This window comes from Lonchura striata, chromosome Z (assembly GCF_046129695.1).
Source record: "Lonchura striata isolate bLonStr1 chromosome Z, bLonStr1.mat, whole genome shotgun sequence".
Classification (NCBI taxonomy): Eukaryota; Metazoa; Chordata; class Aves; order Passeriformes; family Estrildidae; genus Lonchura; species Lonchura striata.
The window spans coordinates 40,242,926-40,258,735 of record NC_134642.1 but is presented as its reverse complement, the minus strand read 5'-3'; the positions used below and the strand labels follow the sequence as shown (position 1 = coordinate 40,258,735).

Below are 15,810 nucleotides of genomic sequence, written 5' to 3'. Positions count from 1 at the left end.
TAATTAATTAATCGACAGAAGCACTCCCGGCCCTGTGCTGGGCGATGTGAGGAGCTCGCTGTAGAGAACACAGTCATACACTGTAGGGGCAGCTTCTGGGAGCAGACAGAGGACAGGATGATGAGAGTAGCTGACACTCCCAGAGAGGCGATGCACTGGGAGAGGTATCCTTCGTAAGAGTGGGGTTTCCAAATTCACAAATCATAAAACAGCTTGGGTTGGAAAGGTACCTTGAAGATCATCTAGTTCCAACCCCCCTGCTGTGAGCAGGGACACCTTCAACTTGATCAGGTTGCTCAGAGCCTCATCCACAACTTCCCAGAACAACCTGTGCCAGCACCTCACCATGCTCACAGATTTTTTTCTTAACATCGTTTTTCACTCTTATATGTCACTGCATATCCATGGGAAATCCCAGCAGAAGCCTGCTGAGGAGGGATGATCCCCCTTTGGCATTGAATGCTAGGGTCAGGCACCCAAGCATGAGGGAACATGCTGCAGCAGTACTGTTACCATTTATTACATGATTTAAATCCAATACAAAATAGGGACTAAGGGAACAAGATTGACTGCCTCCAGCAGAGCAGGACTGCTGGCAGGCCTCAGGAGAGGGTATGAGATCCTTCCAGCCCTGTTAGCTGGAGCTGCCCTGTTCTGCCTTCAGCACCTCTGTGGCAGGAGAGTGGGAGTTCTCCTGGGCTGGGGGCATCTCATCTTGGGTCTTCACAGCTTGTGGCTTGGTCAGTGTAGTGTAGATCCCCAGGGCCTGGAGGGAATGAGACAGTCATAGGGAGGGAAGGAGAGGAGAGGGCCAGGCCCCACCCTGATGGCCTCTTCACCTCCCTGGAACAATCCTCACTTGGGTGAGAGCAAGAACAGCTTGGGTTGGAAGGGATCTCAAAGATCTTTTTCATGCCCCTCCACACCCCGCACTGGAGCAGGTTGCTCAGAGCCCCATCCCACCTGACCACAAACACTTCCCAGGATGGGGCACCCACAGCTTCTCTGAGCAACCCCCTCAGCCTTTCCTCACAGCCAGCCAAGGTGCTCCCTCCCTCTGATGATCTTGGTGGCCTCCTCTGGGCTGACTCCATTGGGTCCCTGTCCCTCCCGTGCTGGGAGCCCAGGGCTGGATGCAGTGCTCCAGGTGGGTCTCAGCAGAGCAGAGGGGCAGAATCCCCTCCTTCCCCTGCTGCCCACGGGGCTCTGGACGCAGCCCAGGACACATGGGCTACACTGACCTGTGCAACCATGTTGGTGACATCGCCGGTGTTGGCAGGCAGCAGAACAGTGTTGGAGTCTTTGGCAATCTTGGAGAAAGCGTTCACATACTGCTCTGCCACAGACAGGGAGGCAGCAGCATTGCCGTGCTGGGGACAGAGGGACAAGTCACGTACCACCAACAGCTCATCCCTGCCTGTATCCCCAGCCCACCCCAGTCCAGCAAAGATCCTCACTCCCTGCTGCTTCCGAAGGTGCCAGGGAGTGTCCAGGAGAAAACCAGATGCCACCCTACCTGCAGTTTCACCTCCCCCAGTGCCAGCACCAAAGCAGTGGCTGCTCCAGGTAGCCATCACTCACCTGCTGTGCCAGAGCAGCGGCCAGGAGCTGAATTGCCTCTGCCTTGGCCCTGGCCTTGACCAGCATGGCATTTGCTTCCCCTGCAAAGAACCACAGCAAGGTGCACATCAGAATCACGACAAAGCACTCACAAGGACTGAATCCCAACCATCTCAGGGAGTGAATCAAGACAATTTCAATCCACGCATGGTTGGATTTTCCCCAAGAGCAACACTATTGCAAGCCTCCTGCTTACAGGAGGTTGGGGCAGGACAGCAACATCAACTGGAGCTTAGCCTGAGGCCCCAGGAGGGAAGAATCAGTGGCTGAGGAAGCCTGGCTCACAGCGATGCAGTCTCCCCCACAGCACCACCCCTCAGTCCAGAGGACTACAGAAACCCACATTTTATCCCCAGGCACTACCAGCAGCTTTGTTGATCTGTTCAGCCTTCTCAGCTTCTGATGCCAAGATCTGGGCCTGCTTCTGGCCTTCAGCCACATTGATAGCTGACTCCCTCGTCCCCTCTGACTCCAGCACAGTTGCCCGTTTCCGTCGTTCTGCCTCCACCTGCAAACACAGGTCAGACACCAGCCTGCCATGGGCGTGATGAGGAAATACCATCTTTGGGGCATTCATGCTCCTCTGTTCTGCTGGGGGAAGCATGGCTTAGCAAAGCATGAAAATACAGCTACAGAACACTGTGTGGTCTTGGCAAGGGCTAGTTCTGCTCCTCATGCCACACAGCCCTTCCAGCCCCATTCCCACCTAAGTGGACAGTTCCTTCCCTCTCCTCCTATTCCAGCCCAAATATCTGGTGTCTAGCTTTTCCCAAGGTGTCCAGTTTTTCTCAAATCTCAGCTCTGAGATTTGCTTCTCCACAGATTGGATTTTAAAGGGACTTGGCAGGGCTTGTATGTAGCAGGCAGGGGCCAATACCACAAAAATTATGACAGGAGTTACTGGTTCAGTAGCTATATGTCTGCAGCCAAAGTGCCCTTCTGAACAAGGGGTGGCTGCTGCCAGCTATGGACAGGTAACAATAATGAACCACAGCCCTTATCAACAATAGTGTGGCCAGCAGGACCAGGGAAGTGATTTATCCCCTTGTACTCAGCACTGGGGAGCCATGCTTTGAGTCCTGTGTCCAGTTCTCGGCACCTCAAGAGGGACATTGAGATGCTAGAGTGTCCAAAAAGAGCAATGGAGCTGGGGAAGATTTAGAGCACAAGTCTGATGAGAAGTCCTTGAGAGAGCTGGGGTTGTTTAGTCTGGACAAGAGGAGACAAGGTCTTGAGAACAGACCTGATCACTCTCTGCAACTATCTGGAAGGAGGTTGCAGTCACACAGGGGTTGGCCTCTTCTCCCAGGTAGTCAGCAACAGGATGAGAGGACACAGTCTCAAGCAACACCAGGGGAGGTTTAGGTTGGACATTAGGAAGAATTTCTTCACAGAAAGGGTGATTAGACATTGGAATGGGCTACCAGACAGGTGTCAGTGACACTGTTTGTGGAGATCTTTAAGCAAAGATTGGACTTGGTGCCGTGGTCTGGTAGACAAGGTAGTGTTTGTTCATAGGCTGGGCTTGATGAAGTCTTTTCCAATCTTATTGATTCTGTGATTCTATAATGCAGTATGGAAGAGGAAGCTTCCCTCTTGTTCCAGAACCCCCTCCCAGAGAGCCTCACCTGCATCTGCATGGATTCCTTCACACGTGGGGGCACGTGGATGTCCTTGATCTCGTAGCGCAGACACCGGATGCCCCAGCAGTCTGAAGCCTGGTTGATGGCATCCACAATGCTGGCATTGAGGGACTCCCGCTCCTGGGAGGCACAGAAGAAATGGCAGAGAGCAGAGAAGAAGGGTTTAGCATGAGAGAGGTGTCAGGAGGGAAACAGACACCTCCCTTACAGGCTAAGGTCTGCCAGAAAAAATCACCTCCACAGGTTTCGGGCAGGGTTAGGTGCTTCCTGCAGCTGCTGAAGGGGTCACCAACTCCTAGGGAGAGCAGTGCCTCACACTGAAGCTGCTGGGATACAACATCTGAATACTAGAGAATGCCAGCAACTCCAGTTTCTTCCCAGCAAATGCAGTACAAGGATTACAGCACCCCATGACACAGGTCAAGGATATTCATCACTGGGGCTGAGCAAAGAGTCACTGACTCAAAAAAGGTGGCTAGAACCAGCTGGGTCTGGGCACATACCACCCATCATCCCCTCCAAATAACCCAGGGCAGGGCAAAAAATAGCTCCCGTTGAAAAAATCAACTGAAAGAAGACCCATCTCCAAGGATTCACCAATAGGTCAACTGAAACAGAAGCCATAAGCCCTCTATGCAAAAGGGCATTTTGCTGTTAGGCATAGCAGCCTGGCCATGCAGGCTGTCCTGGGATTTTGGGAGACACTGTCAGCTCTGTGATCCACCTCCCCAGCTCACCCGGAAGACTCTGTCAAGGGAAAGTTTGCCAAGTTCAGATCTCATGGTAGTCTGGGCCAGCTGGGTCACTGCGTACTCAGGATCTTCCACCCCGTAGCTGGCCTGAAGAGCAGAAGCACAAAACAGAGTGGATAGGGATGCCAAGAGGGACCCTGAACAAGGCAGGAGAGACAAACAGCACTGCAGCAAGAAATCTGCCAGACATCCCTGCTGAAAACATGGAGTCTGGAGCCTTGGGATGAGTCAGAGTGCCCAGCCCACCCGCCAGGCAGGACACAGAGGCTGGAGTACACATTTTGGGGAGCAGGGAGTGGGCAGAGCCAGAAAAAACGTGCCCAAGGGACAGGGATGGTACCTTGTAGGGGTCCATAACCCGCAAGTAGAGCACACCATCGATCTGCAGGGTGACGTTATCTGTCAGGAGAGAACAGCAGAGCCTGTTTAGTGAACCAGCACAAACAAAACACAGAAACCCCCTCTTCCACAGCACAGCTGGGCAGGCTCATCCTTTTTCACTGTGACATATCAGCATGATGCAGAAGAGGATTGGCTGAAATAGATCTTCCTATCTAAAGGCTTTGTAAAAAGGATCTTACATTCCCTGGACAACACTATGATGTTTTGAATGTACAACAGGTCTTGATTTTCCCAATAGAAGCATTTCACACTGTAGCCCTTGTAAATAAAGATTTAAGGAGGAAAAAACCAAAACAAACCACTTAAAACTGGAAATATAACAGAGATGTCCATTAACATCAGATTCATTAACCTATTCTAAAATGTTTTTAACAGAAACAGGAATTTCTTTTGTGGTTTGATAAAGGAAAACACCTGAAAAAAATATTTCTGGTCAGGTGCAGTCAACTCAGCAAGAAGGGGCAGTTGCAGCCCAGAGAGAGCAGATGGAACTTCCTGGGCTGTCCCTACTCACAGCAACAGCCTTCCAGTACCTAAAGAGAGCTGGAGAGGGACTTTTCACATGGAAAAATGGAGAGGAGAGGGACTTTTCACATGGATGGAGGGCAGGCTTAGATTAGATACTAGGAAGAAGTTCTTTACTGTGAGAGTGGTGATGCACTGAAGTAAGTTGCCCAAAGAAGCTGTGGATGCCCAACCCCTGGAAGCATTCAAGGCCAGGCTGGACAGGGCTTTGAGCACCCAGCCGAGTGGAATGTGTCCCCCATTAATGGTAGGGGGGCCGTAATGAGACCAACTTTAAGGCCCTTTCTAACCCAAATCATTCAGTGATCTTGTGATTTTATGGCCAAGCCTGGGTACCAAGGGACAGGGCTGAGTGCAAGAGCTTGGGACAATTCCATTCATCTTCACATCGTCCCTTGCTCACCCCAGATGCAGCAGAAGGAAAGGGGCAGGACATGGAAGCTGTTCCTCACCCAGTGTGACAGCTGACTGCTCTGGGACATTAATGACGATTTCTTTGAGACTCTGAACGTAACGAATCCGATCCAGGAGAGGGATGAGGAAGTTCAAACCCTGGGAAAAGGGTGGGATTAGATGGCTGATGCACTAGATAGAGTCCCACAAAAAAAGCCCATGACACACACTGCAAACATGTTTTACACACAAGGAATTTCAGTAGCTCAGTGCTTTTAATGCCCCACCAAGGAAAATTAGTCCACAGGCAGCCAAAAGGATTTCAGCCTGGGAAACGAAGCCCACCACCCCTCTTGGATCCTCGTGCAAAGGACTCGCCTCGCTACAGCTTTAGGAACCTGCTGAATCCAGAAGGGGAGAAAAGCTGCTCCTTACAGGCTCAAGAATTCGGTGGAACTTGCCCATCCTCTCCACTACCCAGGCCTCCTGCTGCGGCACAAAGAGCACCCCGATGTTCATGGGCAGCCCGGAGTTCCAGCGGCACGGAGCTGGGGCCAGCCGTGCCGCACACTTCAGCTGCTGGGAGTGCTGGGGGAAGGAGATGGAGCAGGGTTGAGATCAGCTGCTGGCACCTCAGCTCCACACCTGTTATCCCATCTGGGCTCATGACCAGGACACCAGGACAGGAAACAGGCAGGAAACAATGCCCCTAACAAGCCCATGCTGTAAGAGTGTTCCCACAGGAATGTGACCTGTGTGCCAGGGACAGTCTCCTCCACTGGTGCAGGGGGGCTCACTCCCAGAGCTTTTTGCTCATCTCCACTCCTCTCACATCCACCCTGAAGCGGGGAATAAAGCCTCCCTGCCACCATAAGGGCAATGAAGGTGTGGGCACAGGGGTCTCTTCTGCTCCACTCAGCCCCCATAACCCATTCAGGCCCACTCCCCCACCTCAGCCCCAGGCCACCCCTTTCCAACAACCTGTCCCTCCCCAGTTCTGGCTGCCTCCAGGGCTTCCCACAAAAAGCTGTTTTGTCCAGGCATTCCCTCACTCTCCTCTCCAAAGACAAGGGTCTCACACAGCTTCTCTCAACCTCTCCACTCCCAACCCAGCTCACACCTCCACAGCCCCATACATCCATTTCTCCTACAACAACCCAGCCGCACCTCACCACTCCCCATGTTCAGCCACCCCCCACTGGCCCCCCTCATACCCATTCACCCACAGCTTCCTTTGCAATGCCTCTCTGTACCCCAATCCCTGCCCAGGTCACCACCACCATCCCAGCACTTCCACAGACCCCCAAAACTCCCTCCAAAGACCCCTCTCAGTCCCCCTCATACTGCCACTTGTCTTCTGCACCCCTCCTCCTCACACCTCCTTCTCTGCCCAGCTCCTGCCCATGCACGGTGTTCCTCAAACCCTCAGCACTACCACCCCACCGAACCCCACCCTCCTCAGTTACCTCCTCACTCATCTGTCCTCTGCACCACATCCCTCGCTCTCCTTACTCTCTATCCCTGTCCATTCCCCTGCCCGCACCAGAGCTCTTCCCAGCCCCAAACACTTCCCCCCCGTCCCCACCACCAACCACCCTCTTCAGCCTCTCTATACCTGTCTGTTCTCTACCTCACCGCCTCGCTGTTCACCTCTGTCCCTGCCTGTCTCTCCCCAGACCCGCCGCACTCCCCCACTGCCCCTGCTCAATCCCCATTCCCGTTTGTCCACTGCACACCGCACCACACCCCTTCCCCCGGCACTGCCGACACCGACACCGAGCTCCCACCAACTCTCTCTCAGTTCCCCCGTACCCCTTTATCTTTTTCACCCCGCCGTGCTCACACAGCCCTCTTCCTGCCCAGCTCCTCATCACCACCCCAGCACTTTCCCGGAGCTCCAACACCACAGATCGCCGGTATCTCCTCAATCCCCCGGTACCCATTTGTCCGCAGCTCCCCGTAACCCCGCACCCCCAGCCCCTGCACAACTCCCCCTCGCCTCTTTCTCCGACCCGCGAAACCGCCGCCCACCAAACATCACCTCCGAACCCCCCCGCCGGTCGGTCCTCTGTGTGCCCCGACACCGCTTTACCCCATCCCTGCCCCATTCCCTTCCAACACTTCCCAGACCCCCAACACCAACCCCTTCATCCCCGTGCCCCCAGTCCAGATCCCTTCTCCTGGCCCCTCCAGCATCCGCTACCCGGACCTTCCCCACGTGGGCACCCCCCGAACGGGGACGTCTCCCCGTTCCCGGCCCACCCGCCCTCACTCCCCGCACCTGCAGCAGCCCGAGGCCGGGCCGGGCCCGGATCCCCGCCCGCGACAGCATCGCCGCCTCCGCCCGCCCCGCTCGGGCCCCGCTCCGCGCTCCCGGAAACCCCCTGCGCCGCGCCGCTTCCGCCTGCGCCGCCCGCTTCGGCCCCTCCGTCTCCTCCGACCGCGACCGCCGGTTCCGCCCGCCCGCGGTTCCGCACCAGCCCCTTCGGAGCGCGGCTGCGGACTCTTTCAGGCGCTCCAAACGGACGTTTATTAAATTAGAAACGAACACGAAAAGTACCGGCACGGCCCTCGCAAGCCCGCAGGGCCACGGCGAGAGGGGCAGCCCCGGTGACCTGGGGGCGAGGAGGACTCTGGTGTCACGGCGGTCCCCGGGAGCCGCTGGCCAGGGCAGCTGGGGAGCGGCCCCGGTGTTGGGGGGTTCAGACCCACAGCCTGCGGGATTCAGGGCCCCGGTTTGGGGGTTCAGACCCACAGCCTGCGGGATTCAGGGCCCCGGTGTTGGGGGGAGTGGCCCCCGGTGTTTGGGGGGTTCAAAACCTCCGTTTGGAGGGTTCAGGCCCCCAGTGTGAGTATATGGACATTTTCAGGCTTTACAACGTGAGTGCAACAGGGCCGGAGCCCCCAGCTGCCCCCGGGCAAGGCAGAGCACAACCTCGCCCCAAACCCCCCATTCCTGGCCCATCCCCATACGGAGCTCCCGGCACTGGGGTCTCGGCCTCAGCGGTGGGAGTGATGGGGTTGGGCCTGTCCCCCTCTTGGTCTCTCTGATGGAGGGGCTGAGGATCCATCTCCACAACCTGTGCTGGCCAGGAAGCCTTGCCGAGATCCTCAGAGGGCAGAGAGGTGAATAGACAGGGAATGTGCAAGCTTGTTTTACCCTTGGCCCTGTCTCTCTGACTGACTGCCCCAGTCTGGATTCTCCCAGTCCTGCTCCTCATGAACCAGCCCAGCTCCTAGAGTTTGATTTCCTCTGTTGCTTCCCCATTACCCCATTTTTCTAAGCAGGGGCTCCTGACCATCGTCCGACCTCTGATCACCCTGCCGGCAGTCCCTGCCCAAAGCTGTCTCCTGCATGGGATTCACCCCACACCCACAGACAGTGCAAAGTTCCTTTTTTTTTTTGGCAATTTCAGATTCACAGCTCACGTGCTCTGGAGGCTCTTGCCCAGAGGGCTATCCCCATATTCCTGCAAAGAGCTCCAGGTCCCCATCCACGTGGCAGCTGTGTCTCTTACCTTCAGGAACCTGGCAGTTGCCACTTTCTTGACAGCCATAGGTCTATTGGGCTCTGGCTTGCTCTAAAAGACTCCGAAGATGAACACAGGCCTCCGCAAGCTGCTTGGAGTTGGGCTGGCCCTGCAAAGCTGATGCCAGGAAGGCTTAGCCTGTCACTGGGCTTTTAATACACTCCTTACCTGAGAGCTGCACTCTGTGTGAGCACTGGGTCACTCTCCCTTCCATGGGCTGAGCTATCCCTGTCCCTAGTCATCCTCACAGTCCCCACAGCCCTGCCCAAACACGGGCAGCCTGGTGCAGGCAGGGCTGAGGGGAAGAATAAGCACAGCACCTCTGATCCTCTGCACAAGCCTCCTCTGCGCTCCCAGCAACAATAAATACTAATAAATACAAACTCTTCCACACTTCCTGCTCCCAGACCCGAGACCAGCGTGGATGGTCTCACTCACAGCTCCAGTCCAACACTTCACACCCACCCACCTCAGCCACAGCCAAGTCTCCAAGCTGGGAACAGTGCCAGCAGAAGGCTTGGGCATGTCCCTGGAGTGCCAGGGCTGCTCCTAAGCCCCTGCCCATCTTGGTGAAGCCCCCTGGGTGTTCCCAGCCCCGCTGCAGAGCGTGGTGTCCATGCTGGTCAGGAAGGTGGGTGATATCTCAAAACAGTGCTTGCTGGCCCTTTACTCATCTCTCCCCAAAGCGCTGGGCTGGAGGCCCCCAGTGGCTCTGGGAGCAGGAGTGAAGAAGGTCAGGCCCTGGGTGAGTAGCAGGGGTTCCGCGGCATCTCTGTGAAGGATTTCAGTTCATAGGGGATCCCCGAATCCACCTCGATCGACTTGCGGGAGAAAAGCAGCCGAATGTCGTCATGAAGGTAGATCTTCCCTGACTTGGAGCTGTGAAACCTGTGTGGAGACGAGCAGGGCAGAGGGACCTCAGGCTCCGCGGGCAGGGCATCCTCAGTGAGGACACAATCCCCTTGACTACTTTGGTTCCTGGTCAAGGTAGCCTCCCTCTGGTTGCCTTCAGAGGGACAGAGACAGCTGCCCTTGGGTAGGGTGGCAGTTCCAACCTCCCCAAAGGAGCAGCCGGTCCCTGCGACTCCCCAGTCCCTCCTGTCTTGCAGGCTTGGGACATGTCAGAGAGGAGACAGGGGTGAGCTGCGACAGGTGCCCATCCCCCTGGCATGCTTTACCTTAGATGCATCAGGTAGCAGAGAACCCTGCGGGGTGGGCTGGTGCCCAGTGGGTCACTGGGAGCCACTGTGGACCCCTCCTCCTCCCCCACGGGCACCAGGAAGATGCGATGGCGTAGGAAGGTCATGTGGTTGGCCGGCATGTCCTGGAAGTCGTACGTCACCAAGAACATCTTCACCACAGTCTTGTTGGGGTTAAATAAGGTCTGGGGGCAGAGGGGTAGAGGGTGAGACTGAGAAGGATGCAAGGCAGAGATGGGGCATCTGGAAGCAAGAACTACTGGACCAAGGATCCAGAAAGCCCCACACAAATCCTAGAGGGCTTAGCCTGAGTGTCACAGGTCCTTTCCACCCACCTTCACACCTGTGCCCCTCTTCCATCACATCCCATTCCAACTGCACGTATGCACTTTCCTGCCAAAATCCTTACCCACCCCTTCCTTCCCTGATTTTCCCATTAGCTTGTCTCCCTGACAGCACCCTAGGTACCCTGCGCTCCCCTCTGCTATGCTGTCTTCGTGGCCATGTAACCTCTCTGCAGGAGACACCCATTCCAGCTGCTGCCCTGCCTAATAATGTCATGGAGCACACCGTCCCCTCCAAGCAGGGCAGCCAGAGCCCAAGCAGCCCCATCCCCACAGTGCTACTGCAGGCCAGGGAATGACTCACCACTTGGATGGTTCCAGCTTTGGGGACACTGTAACCCTTCTTTCCCAAGGCCTCCAAGTCAATCACTCCCTGGGGCAAAATAAACAGCATGTGAGAGAGGGAGAAAGCTGAGGAAAAGCCTAGCTGGGAACCAGCATGGGACTGAGACCCCTTGCTGGGAATACTTGGCACGAGTCAACAAGAAGACCCCCAGCTCAGCCCCTCTCCAAACAAGGAGCAGAAACAGCGAGGTGGTGACAAGAGAGGTGATGATAATGACAACCATGAAGCAGCAAGGCCAGTGTATGTTTCCCTCTTCTTTCTCTTTTTGTTTTTAAAGACCGCTTCTGGCACAGGCAGTCGTCTCCACAAGCAGGTGGTTGCTTGAGCCACCCTCTACAGTGACAGGTCCCCCACATGTCAGGGTACAGCCCGCTCAGCTCCTCCACATCCATGTACCAGGAAAGGTGAGGGTGCGTTGTGTTCAGAGATGTCGAAGTAGGTGACGTCGACAGGCAGGGTGACATGCTGGGGACAGTAGGAGCCACTGGCACCAATCTCTGCTGTGAAACCCTCGATCCTCCCTGACGGTGCAAAGCGCCCCTTCAGGATGGACTCCTGAAAGGGAGGGAAGCATTAGGGAATCTCAAACATCAGCCTACCCCCTGCCTCAATGCTCCAGGTGAAGTCATCCCCATCTTCACTGCACCCAGCTGGCTGCTTGCCCTCATGTGCCCAGAGACCTCAATCTGAGACAGACCCACCCTGGACTGCTGGGACTACACCAACCATCTAACAGGAACAAGCAGTGAGAGTGCCTTAGCTCAGCCTCGCAGCACCTATCTCAGCAGGTTCTACCCAAAGATCTGCTGTCTGAGCCATGCTGCTAGTGGGTCTGTGTGATGGCAACTGCACGCCGGGCCTTTTGGGGACAATCAGCCCAGCCCAGCCCCACATCAGGGCTCCCATCAAGTTCAGCCTCCACACTCCACCCTGTGTGGAGACCCTGGGACCCACCGCCCCCCAGCAGACAAGCACTGTTACCTCAAAATTGCCCAGCAGAGCATGGCTGACAGTGGTGGTGGTCCAGGGCACTGTGGGGAACCTAGTGCCCCTCCGGAGGCTGGTCCGGAGATGTCGCCTTGGAGTGAGGAGAGAAGACTGGTGTTGGACTGAAGAGCACACAGCCCTGGGTTGTTCATGTTGCTGGGAAAGTGGATCGCTCTCCAGGTCCCCTGTACCTTTGCTAGGGGTTGAACCCACTTCTATCCCAGGGGAAGAAGAAACATCACCCCCCACCCCAATCTGTGCCCTTATGGAGGGTAGATACCTGGGCCAAGGCAGGGAAGAGGACTCAGCCCAACGTGAACCTCCCATGGGGCTGCAGGTCACTGAGGTGGGCAGGCACCCTGAGCCCCCATGTCCATCCCACAGGGCTGCCAGGATACTCACGATTTGAGACGCAGCCCACTCTTCAGCCTCCTCCCAACCACAGTGCAATCTGAAGAGCTCTGGAGGGGACATGAAATGGAGAACCATGTTAGGGCAGCAACCAGAGCCCATGCACCCCTGGGAGGTGCCACTGTCCATTGCCCTGCCCCATATTCCCATGAGGGCCCCAGCAGATGGGATAGGCTCCTGTCCTTGGGAAGCCATCAGTGTCCTCTGAATGGCCAGCAGGGCAGCACAAGGACTGGAGTGTCTGTTGGGGATATGGGGCTGCCCAAACCTTGAAGTGGCTCAGCTGGGAATGAGGGTATTGGTACCCAAGGGTACACACTGTTCCCTCTTTACAAAACAGGTCTCAGGAGCAGCCCCAGTGACAAGACACCTGTAGACAGAGCCATGCAATGACACCACCTTGCACCTCCCAGGGACTGGTGACACCTACAAGGACACTCCTTGACCAGCCTCAGAAAAGTTCTGTCCCCTGGTGATTCATGCAAAGTCCTCAGCAGTGCCACCAGGCAGAGAGGCGTGTTGCCCACCCCTACCCACAGCTAGGATTCTACAGCTGTGGGGTGGGGAGGGGTGGTTAAAGCCACAGTCACACTGCAGCCTCCTTTTAAAGATGTCCCTTTTTCAGGGGCTTTCCCTTCTGGAAGCCACACAAAGGGTAGCACAACAGAAAGGGATGATGGAGCTGGCTGGTATGATCAGGTGGGAAAACCCAGGGAAGGTGCTGGAGGGCTTCACTCTGCAACGACAGTGCTGGGGGCAGCTGGGCTGGGGGACAATCATGAAAAAGGCAGGCAGTGATGGAGCTGTGTGCCATGGATGGTGTGTCCCAGCCCCAAGCAACAAGAAGCCAGGGTAGCTCTGACATCAGTTCTTGTGGGTTCCCATACCATGGAATGCCCCAGATAAAAAGAAGGTGCCAGGTCTGGCCTGAACCTGCTGCAGTCTCAGCTGGCAGACAGGGGGCTGATAAGAAGAGCAGGGTAACAAAGGAGGAATCAGAGGCAGCTCCTGAGCTGCTAGGAAGGGTTGCAAACCTCACAGGTCTGCTCCATTGCTGAGAGTTTGTGACACCTTGGGGACATGCCACAGGCACCCCAAAATGGCAGAAAAGCCAGTGTCATCTCGGCACGCAGCACTGGGCTCCTTGGTCAAAGCATGTCCACTCACACTGCCTGCTACCAGACACTTGCTCTAATGGGCATCATGGCCAGTTGAAGCCATCGCATGCATCTGCCTTCCTCCTCTTCAGGCAGGCAGAGGCCAGCCCTCTTCCCAAGCTTGCTGGTATATCATAGCTTAACATAAAGCCTTCAGACACCAAAAGTGGCTTCATGACATGTCCAGTTCTCACTGCCATGGGGAGGTTGTCTCCTGTCCAATCAAGGCTCTCCAGGAGAAAAAGCCAGTTGCATGCAGAGGATCCAGTGACTACAGGATGTCAAGAGCTGGTTAAAACAGACCATGTGTGTCAGGGCTGACTGCCAGCTGCTGCCTTGCTCACATCAGTACTGCAACTCAGGGACCAGACAGGGCATGGTGCCACACTGGACCACACTGCCCACAAGCACAGTCCTGAGCTCTGGGAATCCCCAGGCCATTCCCTCCTTCCCCATATGAGCAATGCTCACCTTGGCTGCAGGAAGCAGGTGATTCCAGAACGGAGCTCCCTTGGCATCAGTGCTGCGGCAGGCTGTGGGCACCGGATGGCATGGCAGGACCCTCTTCTTCCTTGCTGGTGGGGACTGGCTCTCATCCTCAGAGCAGGAGTCAGCCATAACCTCGCCAGCGGGCAGCAACTTCCTTTTGGCTGGGCAGGTGCCGCTGAGCTGGCTGCTCCCACAGGGTGTCATCTCCTGGGAGCTCAGGTTGCTGGGCTCGGGGCTGAGCACTGTCAGCAGAACTGGGGACTCCCTGCACCCATTGGCCACTGCTGGCCCTTCTGCTTCCCCGCTAGCCCTGCTGGTGTGAGCTGGGCTGCTCCCTGGCTTCTCTCTCTTCCCACCAGGGTCCAACTGGGTTGTTTGTGCAATACTGTGCAATTCAAGGTGAAGTACATTGTGGCCACTTGCTGGCTCCCCATTCTCTCCATAGTCTATGGGCTGATCCCCTGATGAGACAGGGCAACTGTCTCTCATGTGCAAAGTACTGCAAGCAATGTGCTGGGGCCAGGAGGAGGAGGAAGAGGAAGAGGAGGAGGAGAAGGAGGCATCCTGTGACTTGTCCTCTCTGCTGGCCTTGGGGCTGTGGCTAGGGCTGCCCTCACAGCGGTGCTCCACCACCCGCAGCCCACTGTGGGAGAAGTGCTGAGCAGAGCCGCAAAGGGAGAGCTCCTCCACAAGCAGACCGTCCTCAAAGGTATCATCATCATCCAGGGAAGGCTGCCCAGGGCCGCCATCCACCCCCCTGTCACCCCAGTGAGTTCGTTTGGGATCTCGACCCCCCTCCGGAGTTCGCTGCTCAGAGTATCCCCTCTTGACAGCTGGCCGGGTGCCTGCCCGCTGCTCTGTGCTCTCAGAGGAGCTGGGGAGATGGGAGAAGATGGACACCTGGTAAACCTTCTGGCGCTTGATCTCTGTCTCATTGTAGCCCATGAGGATGCTGCGGTGGGTGCAGCACTGTGAGGAAGGCTCCAAGGGTGTCTCCCCCCTGGGCCGGGACAGGCTGGGGTCTGTACTGTGCTCCGGGGGCAGAGACGTCTCTGTGTGGATGTGCCGCATGGAGTCTCACTTGCTAGGACTCCGAGTGGAGCCCATGCAGCAGCAGGAGGGAGATTGTAAAGTGCCACAGGTCAGGGTGAAAGGGCAGGGGGTGGGAGCTGGGCCCCCTCTCACTCAGAATCTTTGAGCCCTCTACTATGAGGTGGTCTGCAGCACAGCATCTGGAAAAAGAGAGAGAATGATGAGTAACAGCCTTGGACCTTCAACCTCGTCTAGGCTTCTGGCTGCAAGGGACCCACTGGCACACGGCTCCTCACATAGCCCACTTGAATCTACCTCTCCAGGGACAGGAAGAAGAACGAGGCTGATGTGCCTTTCTGGGAAGCCCTGAGGCATCACCCAACAGCAGGTTCAGCATGCCCTTCCTCGCCAAGGAGAGAAGTCTCCAGACAGGCAGGAGACACCTGTGGACAAGTCTGGACAGGTGGGGAGGAAGAGGCCTGCCCTCTGCCAGGACACGCTTGTGCTGTTGTGGAACACAGGAGTCAGGCAGGTCAGACCAGTCCCAGGGGCTCAGGCGTGTAATCACCCCTTTGGGCAACAGCAGCAACATCTCCCAGTGCTGGCCAAGACATCCTGCCCTGGCCATGTGCACTGAATGAGGCAGGGCTGGTGCCAGCCCCACAGCCCAACATCCCTGCTACCTCTGCCAACTTGGACCAGGCATCTCCAGCACCTCATTCAGCAGCTGGGAAGTACCAAGGCCACCATCCACTCACTCCTGCCAGCTCCAAGGCCTACCCTTCTCTGTGCAGCATGGTGCCTCACTTTTGATTTTCAGTCCAATTTGATTTGAGAGCAGTGTGAGAATCCTGTCCACATGTTGGTTTGTTTCAGGTATGAAAAATACTGAAATGGCTGCAAGAGCTGAGGAGATGCAGGAAAAGTCACCAGCAGACTGAAGACAAACTGCCCGTGCCTGGCAGCTCTGCCTTTTGCCT

General features: G+C 56.2%; 2 protein-coding genes across 3 annotated transcripts in view; both read right to left on the bottom strand.

The window, feature by feature from the left end:
* Positions 1 to 496: 496 nt before the first annotated feature.
* STOML2 (stomatin like 2) lies at positions 497 to 7,733 on the bottom strand. Its single transcript, XM_021554566.2, has 10 exons — positions 7,617 to 7,733; positions 5,771 to 5,923; positions 5,395 to 5,494; positions 4,356 to 4,414; positions 4,001 to 4,102; positions 3,249 to 3,383; positions 1,984 to 2,128; positions 1,582 to 1,661; positions 1,242 to 1,370; positions 497 to 766 (listed from the first exon to the last, which is right to left on the bottom strand). The coding sequence occupies exons 1-10, from the start codon at positions 7,665 to 7,667 to the stop codon at positions 635 to 637; spliced, it is 1,086 nt and encodes a 361-aa protein (XP_021410241.2). The 5' UTR covers positions 7,668 to 7,733; the 3' UTR covers positions 497 to 634.
* A 1,458-nt stretch (positions 7,734 to 9,191) lies between these two features.
* ATOSB (atos homolog B) overlaps positions 9,192 to 15,810 on the bottom strand; it is a 36,208-nt gene continuing 29,589 nt past the window's right edge. For both annotated transcript variants that reach the window (XM_021554621.2, XM_021554623.2), the window contains 7 exons: positions 13,781 to 15,030; positions 12,144 to 12,202; positions 11,736 to 11,832; positions 11,151 to 11,309; positions 10,713 to 10,781; positions 10,044 to 10,249; positions 9,192 to 9,753 (listed from right to left, as the gene is read on the bottom strand). In XM_021554621.2, coding sequence (XP_021410296.1) covers positions 9,600 to 9,753; positions 10,044 to 10,249; positions 10,713 to 10,781; positions 11,151 to 11,309; positions 11,736 to 11,832; positions 12,144 to 12,202; positions 13,781 to 14,869 — 1,833 coding nt within the window. In that variant the 5' untranslated portion in view covers positions 14,870 to 15,030 and the 3' untranslated portion in view covers positions 9,192 to 9,599. The remainder of the gene's footprint in view (positions 9,754 to 10,043; positions 10,250 to 10,712; positions 10,782 to 11,150; positions 11,310 to 11,735; positions 11,833 to 12,143; positions 12,203 to 13,780; positions 15,031 to 15,810) is intronic.